This window comes from Stegodyphus dumicola, chromosome X2 (genome assembly GCF_044657685.1).
Source record: "Stegodyphus dumicola isolate Sdum_Otavi_A_Nest chromosome X2, ASM4465768v1".
NCBI lineage: Eukaryota > Metazoa > Arthropoda > Arachnida > Araneae > Eresidae > Stegodyphus > Stegodyphus dumicola.
Genome location: NC_140781.1, coordinates 6,317,774 through 6,328,760, shown reverse-complemented (window position 1 = coordinate 6,328,760; position 10,987 = coordinate 6,317,774). Strand labels below are relative to the sequence as shown.

The 10,987-nt window shown below is 33.9% G+C and overlaps 1 protein-coding gene across 3 annotated transcripts in view; it reads right to left on the bottom strand.

Moving 5' to 3' along the window:
• Positions 1-761: 761 nt before the first annotated feature.
• The window catches only part of LOC118205259 (regulator of G protein signaling 10-like), a 74,944-nt gene continuing 64,718 nt past the window's right edge, over positions 762-10,987 (bottom strand). For 2 of the 3 annotated variants that reach the window (XM_085808908.1, XM_085808909.1), the window contains 3 exons: positions 8,642-8,788; positions 6,160-6,451; positions 762-1,108 (listed from right to left, as the gene is read on the bottom strand). In XM_085808908.1, the coding sequence (XP_085665034.1) occupies positions 996-1,108; positions 6,160-6,451; positions 8,642-8,788 (552 nt within the window). In that variant the 3' untranslated portion in view covers positions 762-995. The remainder of the gene's footprint in view (positions 1,109-6,159; positions 6,452-8,641; positions 8,789-10,987) is intronic. The other variant, XM_085808910.1, reaches the window with a different exon arrangement.

Genomic DNA, 10,987 nt, shown 5'->3' with positions numbered 1-10,987 from the left:
AACTTTAAAAAAAAATCAGTTCACCAAAGTTTAACAAAATGCAGAAACATAAAGAAGAAACTGCAAGGAAGAGTAATAATAGAATGCATGAAATGTTACGCTTGGATATATACTCGGTGTACTGGAGTTAGTGCTGCAATTAAAAGGTTCTTTTGTTGTAATTGCCGTTAAGAAAGCTCATGGTCCAATTTAGGAAACTAGCGGTTCAAATAAGGAAACCGGTTTCCTAAATTGATCTGATGACACGATTTTTTTAATTCATTTTTCACCGCTATAAATAATTTTTAAAAATTAATAAATGGTTCCATTTTTAAGGTACACTTAGTGAGTTTATTTTCTACTACTTAATTTTTATTGGCACTTCTTCCGTCTTTCTATATAGTGAAAAATACAAAATTGATTCAAATTAGGCTACTCTCTCCTATTAATATGCCCAATCTATGTCTCTGTTTATTGTTATGTTAATTGCAGCGAAACATCCATATCCCAAATAAAGAAACATTTCGGGCATTTGATATTAAGAATCGCCAAATTCCTAATAAAGTTAAGACATGTCGATTAAAAGTACAATTAAACTTATCATCTGAGGCATCGGTTAGAAAAGCTTTATTAGTTAAAAAATTCATCAATTAAAAAAGTTTTATTTAGATTTTATTTTTATCACAGCTTTATTTGCAGACAAATCATGTTAAAAAATATGGCTTCATAAAAATAAAACAATATTGTTCAATATAAAATAAATGAAATTTTTATCTCAAAAATCAGTTTTTTTACGAAAAAAATTTTATTTTTTGAATTATATTTTATAGTTCGACACATCGTCTGCGACTGCAATGAAAGATGGACAGAATTTATACTGTAAAGACAGCAAACAATTTAAAAATACATAAATATTTACATTTAGCAAACAGTGGTTTTGCTAATTACACTCCATTATCAGTATGCTGAGGAGAGTTTCTTCAATGATCTTTCAGCGAGTGAAAATGTGAAATTCTTTATAGTACAGTATTAGTCTCTTTACAAAGCACAAGTTCTGGTATATTACAACGTAGTTCAGTTCGTTGATCATCGAGGCGGTCTTGTAACCGGTTCCACACAGCACTAATATCTGTGAATAAATGCAAGAATTAATATGCAGCGTAAAACATATACGAGAGAAAAAAGTTCATAAGTTCAATATTTCGCCCATGAGATACATTTCAATGACCTCGGAGATCATGCGACTTATATATAGCTAATATAAACAAACAGTGTAAGTGATTTTAAAAATCACGTGACTTATGTATAGCTAATGTAAACAAACAAGTTTATTCTTCCTGTTTGGTTATTCTTTCTCTTGCGGAATGTATCTCACTATTAAAAAAATTGTAAGAAAGAATACCGAAAAAATGTGCTTAGGCCACGGGTTCCCAAACTTTTTCAGTTGGCGGCGCACTTACAGGTTTAGTATTTTGTCACTTCGCCCTAGTCGTGTTTAATGAAGTGTTGTACAAGGTTTGTGCTTTACAACCTACTTACTACATAGTGTCATAGCAAATCACTTCATTAAATGCAACTGTATATTGATACTAGCGACCAGGCACAGAAATATAAACAACCACAATCTGAGGCTGATATAGGTATATATTAAACTAATACACAAGAATATATTATTATTACTAAAGAAAATAAGAAAAAATCAATGGGACGGTTGAGCTTGCTGATATACACAGTTTTTCAAAGCGAGGGATAAGACTTGGCACTGCTAACTTTCATTTCTTGCTCCACGTTGATCTTTGAACGATATTTCCTCTTAGCCTTATTTGGACCACTATGATATACAAAGACTGATGATATCTGCGAGATTTGAGATAGGTATTTGGTTATACGTAGATGTAAAAGAGGTTAATGCAACTGTGTTTGTAAAGAAACGCCTCGTAGTTACATTGAGAGAAGTGTTATTCGTTTGGCTAAGAAGAAAATCTGTTATTACAGCTGCAGCTGAAAATCCGGTTTCGCATAAATATGATGTTGCAAAAGGAATGAGAATCTTTAAAGCTTTCGAACTTAGAGTTGGATATTCATTTTTTGATGATTATCCAAAACTCCAACAAATTGGAACAAGCGAGTTTTGTTTTAAGGCTGTTGTTGCAAGAAAGTTTAGTGAGACTTCTTCTTGTGAAGTAAATTCTGGTGGAGCTTGAGCATGGAAAGGATTTTGGATCCACGAATATTTCTCGATATTTTCTTCCGCAAAGTATTTTGCAAACCATTTAGTGAGTTTCGAAAGGTATTCCGTGTAAACATATAAGAATTTTTGAAAGACAACTAGCTCATTAGAGGAAGCGTATTTATGCAATTCGGGGAAACAATCTTGACCGCCATCCTCATTATTTTTTCTTATCCACAAGTGCAATTTTCTTCTAAACGCCGCAATCTTCTCCAATAATTTCAAGATGTGCTTTATTGCCTCGTAGAGATAGATTCAAAGCATTCAGTTTGTCAAATATATCGCACAAATATGCCAATTTTAGTAAAAAGTCTGGTTCCGAAAAGTATCTGGTGTTTGCATGTCCTTCCTCTTGCAGAAAGTGTGAATTTCTTGATGTAGCTCGAATGCACGGGATAAGATATTTCCACGTGACAGCCGCCGTGAACTGCAGTAATATAACAGGGCTGTGTGTTCAGCTCCTATGCCCATGCAAAGGTTTTAAATAGTTTGGCTTTCAGCGGCCTATTTTCTATGTAGTTTACTACGTCTATGATACTTTCCAATAACTAAATTCAATTCACAACTCATCGACTTTGATGCAAGTGCTTCCCCATGGATGATGCAATAGGTCCACATAGCATGAAGTGCTTTACTGCCAATAAAGGCTTGCAATCATCTATACCTGCCAGACATTGATCAAGCGTCGTCAATACACACACCGATACAGTTTTCCCAATCTAAATTATTTTCTGTTACAAACTTGTCAAGAATTTCAAATACGTTTTGAGCCTTTGCACCTTCGCCGGTATTTTGACAGAAAAGAATTTCTTCAACAATTATATTATCATCTACAAAACGTTAGTAGCAAATAAGGGTATGCATCTTTATTACTGTCAGTAACTTATCAAGTTCTAGAGCAAATCCCATTCTCTTAAACGACAGGGGGCTTTTTGATGTGTTGAGGTGAGAACTTTTTACTACTTAATCAATAATGTTAGGTGAAAGCCTCTGTCAACGGTATCTGCTTTTAAGTAATTTAGTTCTTGATGAAGAGCCCAATTTGTAGGAGCAAACTTGAACCGAATCGAAGGAAAATGAAGGAATAAAATGAAGCAAACTTCTGTTTAGTCGAATGACGTGATTTGAATTGTAGTGGATGGCAAACTGATGAAGGTAGAGTAGTACTAAAATTGCGGTCGCTGACACTTAGCCGATGAGACACTTAACCGACACCAATTAGCCGACAGGACATTTAGCCGACACGAACACTTAGTCGACATGGACACTTAGCCGACAGGACATTTAGCCGACAAGGATACTTAGCCGACAGGACATTTAACCGACAAGTACACTTAGCCGACAGGAAATCAAGCCGACAATGAGTCTTACTCTTCCAAATGCTTTCAGATTTTTAATACTTTCACATTTCATTACTATTTTGCTCAACACATCATGCCACATTCATTTCCCGTATAAAGTCGTTTCGCTCCTCCCACTAATGAAATTTCCTTTCCCTGTCTGGAAGTGGATTGATTCGCCCTACCCCTCGTCATACTGGAACTACCTTTTTTTCTGAAATGCTTACTTACATGTTAGTTATTGTACATTTATTAATCTGGGATAGAGCTCCCGCCCAGGAATTCGTGCCTCGTGGTCTGCGGCCACCTGACAGAAGTAGGTTTGGTTTCGTTTGGTTTATGTAATTAAGTCAAAGCCAGAGGGCTATCTGTTTAAGGGGAGGGATACCTTCGTGGAGGACTTTCTAAGGAAAACTGGCTCGCATACACGTTACACTTGGGGAAAACTACGAAAGCACTCATGCAACCTGTCCGTTCACGGGATTCGAAATTCGGACCGAACAAAGAGTGCTCAGCTACTTTACCGCTCGGCCACTGCTGGGCCTAACAGAAATAGTGACCGTTTTGCTTAATACGTAACCAATCTCGAAAGCATTAGGAAGAGTGAGATTGTAAAATTAATATCATTAACTAACCAAGAAAAATTATTAATGATGTGAAAGTGATCAAAGGAACCAAGTTGATTACATGATGAAACTTTACGAACATTTTTTGCAGATCCCATATTAAATTATAACTAAGTGACATTCGTACTTAGCCAAATTCTTTTTCCCCTTTCGAAAATTAATTTATATTTCCTGACGAGAAATTTCAACGCTTTTTCAATTTGGCCAATAATACACCAAACAGCACGATAATATATCAAACTGTGCTAAATTTCACAAGAATTAAAAGCGCATATGGGATTTTTAAGAATCGAAAAATGAGTTTTACTGATAGGTGAAAAAAGGACTTGAATATTGAACTTATGGAGAAGTCGAGAAATGTTGTAATTTATAGTAAGTTTAAATAATTATTGGGTACGTGTCAGCTAAACGTCACTGTGGACTTAATGTCCTGTTCACTAAATGTCTTGACAGTTAAATGTCCCGTAGCTAAATGTCCCATATGCTCTGTGTCGGCTAAATGTCCTGTCGGCTAACTGTCTGTGTCGGCTAAGTATCCTTGTCGTCTAAATGTTTTGTCGGCTAACTGTCCGTGTCGGCTAAGTATCCGTGTCGGCTAAGTATCCGTGTCGGCTAAATGTCCAGTCGGCTAAGTGTCCATGTCAGCTAAGTGTCCATGTCGGCTAAGTGTCCGTGTCGTATAAATGTTCTGTCGGCTAACTAGTGTCTCGTCGGCTAAGTGTCACGGACCCCTGAAATTGGATATATTGTGCATGAGCAAGGTGTCGACGAACGGGAACAGAATTGAATGTCTCGGGTTCAAAAGTTAGTTGAAGGATAGGATCAATAGATGCAATGGGACGAATTTTTTCTGCAGCTAAAATCATCAACAAAAAGGTGCCAATAGCTTGATTTCTTTCCTCTCATACTTATCGCTTTAACTTATTTTATCTTATCTTATTACCGGTTTCTCTTTCGTCGTTCTCACTTCTGTAGCTGAAGAAGCAGGTTCTATATTTAAATCGTCGAAACTAGTACTACAAATTTATAACTATTATGCTGATTCTTGTTGCTTTAACTCCTCCAATGATAATATATATATATAGTTGATGTGTAAAACATCTGCCAGTAACATAACATTAGTGGCGCTTCCTTCTTATGAAAAGAAGGAAAAAGAGTTTAGGCAATATTGCCCATTACTCTTCCGCCATTTGATCATTTAAGTCAAAGGTTTTAAATGGTAACTCCCGTGAAAGGTAAATAATAAATAAATAGATAAGATACCATACTGACACCAGATATATAGTATCAGCAAAAGATCCCATCTCTAAATTCAGGGTGTCGGTTAAATCGTTAAAACTTCCCAGTTGGATGAAGAGCCGATTCAATCCCTCCCAAACCACCAAACGCAAACTCTTGACCAAACAGGGGTGCGATGGTGAGTCTAAAATAAAATTTAAAAAATTAAATAACAAATTAATTAATTAATTAATTAAGGAGGGCAGAGGTACTTTCTTAAGCCAAATGGCCAGGTGGTGTATAAAGATTTGAAAAAAAAAAAAAAAAAGAATAGAATGATTGACAATAAATTCCAGATTTTAATGAATCATACCTACATTTAGAAAAAGCTCTTCCCCCCCACTCTTTTTTATTTTAGAAATTATAATATTAAGGAAATTTAAAATTTGCTGACTAATATTTTCGGATATTCAGATCAGAAATACAATGAGAATTCCTAGATAAACAGAATTAGAGAAAATATAAGCAAAAACATTAAAACTTTAAATTATATTCATTCTTATTATAATGAGGTAGCTTCGAAAATGATGGTTATTTAAGTACGGATTTATTTGCCCGAGCTGCTGTTGAAAAAAGCACAGTAGTTCCATTAAATGAAAATAAGAAACATTTATGAAAACTGCAATCATTGGAATAAGAAAACTGTACAGCATAGAGACGCTGCAAATAATCACAGCAGCTCCTTGGAAAAGCAAAGAAAGCTCACCCTTTTTGCAAGTCAAAAATGATCTCCTAGTGGGAGTGCAAGAGTCATCTTCTATAGAGTTCAGATCAATTCTTTTCTCAGAATTGTAATTAGTTGAATTTGTTTTTTTGGAAGTGTGAAGTCTATTCCTATCACGACTTTTACTGCGAAATCTAGTACTGCTTGGACTTTTGGAACCAGACATGTAACTGCAAGGCAAAGGTTTTCCTAGCTTTTCAGCAGTCAAGCATTCTACAAATAAATCAGACTTCAAAAATCTCTGATAGCAGTCGAATTTCATTAGCGTAAATACCTAGAAAAGAAATAACTTCCATCAGTATTATAAAAATTAACATTGTAAGATAAGACATACATAGAAATGCATGAAAGTTACGTAATAAAACGGGTGGTTATTTTACTGTTTACAGCATTAGAAAGTATAAATTATTTCGCTCCTCAGACTTGACAATTTATTACCATAACTAAGATGAAAATGTCGTGAAATTAATTTCAATAAATATGTATGATAAAATATATCTCAAGCAATTATTTTTCAATAGAAAAAGATCAGAATATTTTTTTATAATTAGACTATAAGGTATTTTCTTCCTTCTTTCCGCATACCTTCGTAGTATTACTGGAAGCACGCTCGACGCGTATTCGGTAGATCCGGAGTTCAAATCGCGGAGACGGCACTGCGGATTTTTTCTGTTTCCTGACATTGAAAATTTCTGAAAGGCACTAAAGTGGAATCTGAAATAGAAAGGTGGGGAGAGATAGTTCTTCGCCACCATTATTTGATGATTGGGTCCACTCATTCCTAGTCGCCCTTTAAAGGGCCGTTCCCACTGGGGTGTTTTTCTGAGCTAACAGAGTCAGTTCCATGTGTCGACTAGCTCCGCTATACTTGCAGTTCAGATTTTTCCATGAGATGGGTCGGTTACGTTAGTTGTCCCCGTTAGCTCAGATAAACCCCAGTCAGAACGGCCCTTTAAAGGAGAAGAATATAAGGTGCTTTCTTCCTCCTTTTCGCATGCTTCGTGGCATAAACGGAAGCACGCTCAACACGTATTCGGGAGGTATGGAGCACCTAGAGAGGGCACTGCATATCTCTCAAGTTCCTGCATCGATATAACCTAATGACTCTACAGGGCAAGTAGGCTAAAGTGCATTCTAGAAACTATTTTCAAGTATTTAATAATGCAAAATATTTCTATTTTCAAAATCTTAGCCTTTACATGTATAGAGAGGTCTAGATAGTATATACATTTAAATTTATTTATTATTCTCTTGTTTATGAATAACTCAGGAATGGAAGTGCAAAAAATATTGTAAACTGAATATATAAGAATTTAATTCAGAAGATTGAGATTAAACTATTGAAATGTAAAAGTCTTAGTGCTAGTTTATAATTGCAAAAATCAAAGAACTTTAAATGCAAAAGTACAATGTAGAAATCCAAATAAAATAGATTAAAATAAAAAGAAAATAATAAATTATAGTTAATGTTGCAGGAAAAAACTGACTTATCAAAGGCAATTAGCCTTTTTTTCGCAAAATCCTCAATAATTAGGGAATGATCAAGTTTCGTCTCATTCGTAAGCTTGCATGAATTCTTTGAAGTTTGCAAAATTCTAAGATGTAAAATGCATATATGCATATATATAACAAATGGGAGTAGAATTATTGCCTACACAGAACAATAACAAAGCATAGACTTGCAGACGGGCCAAACTCAGTAATGTTTTTTTTTTTTGTTATAATTAAACATTTTACGGCCACAAATATCTTGCCAAGCTAATCGTGCTCCTTTCAGAACATAATATTTACATTTTTTGAGATTGTTGCAATAAGAAGAAAGCAATGCAGCAGCAGTCTAGCTAGGACGAGACGCAGAAGCAAAGTGCGATGTGTTCAGAACGAGATCTTAATTCCGAGTGGTTTAGTTTCAGCTTCAATACATTTTGGCTGGAAAATTCATAATGCCCTAAAATTATAATGTTTGAGTGTTAGTTTTATTTAAGTACCAACATTATGCAAAAGTCATATGATATGGATTAATCTAAAAATAACGCAATGCAGAAAAAGTTCCAATAAGCAATTATTATTTTTAGAATGGAGAGGGGAACTACTCAAACTAAAATGAAGAATTAAAGAGCTATTCCTAGTTTAAATTACTATTTTAATTTACATACTTTTTATTTTACACACACATTCACATATGTATATATATATATTTATAAAGATCGCGTATAGAAAACGCGCATTTAAATTTACATAGAATTTTTTATTAAGAAAAAATGCTGCGCATGTGTGAAATAATATCCAAAACACATCCCAAAGACGAGAGCAATTAAAATGTGCAAATTACAGTTAAGCTTCCTTTAGGAAAAAATGCGTTATCTGGAAATTGAACACTTGTTTTATATAAAATTTAAATATTAACAAAATGTTATGAAATAATTCTCAGAAATGTTGCGAAAAATACGTTAATGCGTCTTACTTCTTTTTCAGCTTGTGCGAAAAGATCAGATGGAGGATTTTGAAGATTACATAGTACATATTGGCGTGTATGGCTGTTTATATTAACCGCTTCTAAAGCGCCGGGTCGTAGATGATGATCGTAAATTTCTTTTGCTAACTTCGCCATCTGCAAAGAGAGGATAAATTCAAAGTATATACGTTGCTTGTAACATAGATACAGACCTCATTTCTAGAAAATAAATCTAGCACAAATTTAGAAGGAATTTCAGTAATAAAATTCACTGTTTGTGCATGATTTAAAAATTTTTAAATATTTATAGCAAACTAGCTTTATAACACGTATTGGATAATTACTACTAACATATATCAAGATATATTGCAGTTAATCTAGCATTCTTTCAATCAGTTTATCATCAGAAGCAATTTATATAGCTTCAACAAATTTCGGAGCAATTTCATGGGCAGAAAAATTTCAAAATGTATGTGATTTTACTCAATTTTTTTGTTTTCGCTATTGAGAAGTAGTAAAACAAAGCATCATAATATGAAATTTTTTTCTTCAATTACATTTTTCTTCAGTTAATATTGTGAAAATACCATCATCTCTATTACAATTATATTGTTTTTTTCTGAGAAATCTGAAGATTAAAGATTCAGGACTTATCTTTGCGCTCTGTAAAACGTTTGAAAAATATACGTCCTCAGCAAAGTTTCTGATGATAATTACACCATATAGAATATCTAATAATAAGAATTTAGAATGGAAACTGAAGGCCAGATCCTTAAAAGTATTACATGTATCAAAAATATCTTCTTAGAAGCAAGTTTTAATATACCGTTTCCTCTGGACTGCTTAACAATTTCACATCCTCGGCAGTGAAATTGCGACTTTGTAAAACAGAAGATATAATCAAAGAAAAAAGTGATGAATTTAAGGGATTCGAGCGATTGAAAACTGGAAAGCAAACACTCAAGTCATCCTGAATTATTCTCTAATTACTGAGAATGCTATGTGTTGAAATGTACGTGTTGTACACATTCATACAGTATTAAAGAAGATCTGGAGACTTAGTCCTTTACGAGGAATTCGAATATTCAAATACTAGAAAATTGACCTCACCCTATTCAGGCCCTTATCAGATTGTGAATAAATTATTTGAATAAGTTAACTCTGATATCGACAAGGAAAATTTTCCGAGTCAAAAGGAAACAATAATGCCGCAAATGAATTATTTACTTTGAAAGGAAAATTTACCATTTTAGGCTTGCCAATAAAACGCTAAGTGAAAAGGAACAAACACATCCAATCTACGCCTAAGATCAAAGATAATAAAAAAGTTTTTATTTGTAAAAAAAACTTTAAAAGAGGAGAATTCAGTATTGGACCTGATGAAAGATGGCATCTTTCATTTGAAAACTGATCCAGATGCTGAATCATATTTCAGCGCAGATTATTTTTATCATATTTTTCTTACATTTATGTGGTATTTTATCTTAAGTCAACACCATTAAATTTAAAGATAAAATGTTATGTCAACTGTTTTCGTTCAGTTTTATTTTGTTAAACGATCATAAATGCAAGCATGAAATAATTTTCAATTGAAAGCTTATTTAAAATCATTTAAACATCAAATGAGCTCTATATCTGTAAGAAGTTATGATGCAAGATCACAAAACTTACATTAAGTGGGAAGTCTGGTGCTTATGCAGTTAAGAAATTTTGATTGAACATAATCACATTATGCCGGTTCTTTGGTCAATGCATTTTGCATGATAATTAAGAAAGAAGAGAAATCTGAAGCTACAAACAGGAAATGCAACTAAGCTCATAATGATATGTTTTGGTTTAGCATTAATTTGTGTAAAATATAGTGGATAGTGAAAGTTTATGAATGTGATATTGTAGGAGCTAGTCTTCTTTGCTAACATACAATATAACTAGATCTACTTAAAAATATAAGTCGCGCTCGCTAAAACTCGAAGAGGAATACAACAGGGAAGGGTTGTCAAAAATCTTTTGTTGAGCATAATAGTTTAAAGATGGCACGGATTTACGTGTTTACATAGTCACCAATTACTTATGGTGAGGAACTTAAAAGATAACAGAACAACTAAACTCAAAATAAATAGTAGTGCAAGATTACACAGTTCGATTCAATCTATCAGGTTGACTCAGAAATCTACACCTGTGAGATAATAATTTCGGCGGCAAGAATGCGAAACCGAGATTCAAAGTTCCAACAGCTGGTAGAATTAACAGGGTGTGATCTCAACAGCGAAATAACGCTCTAACTAAACGTTTCGCTCCTGCAGTTAAAATACACTCTTGTTCACCCTAACTGATTTACATGCAGGAGAGGAAACG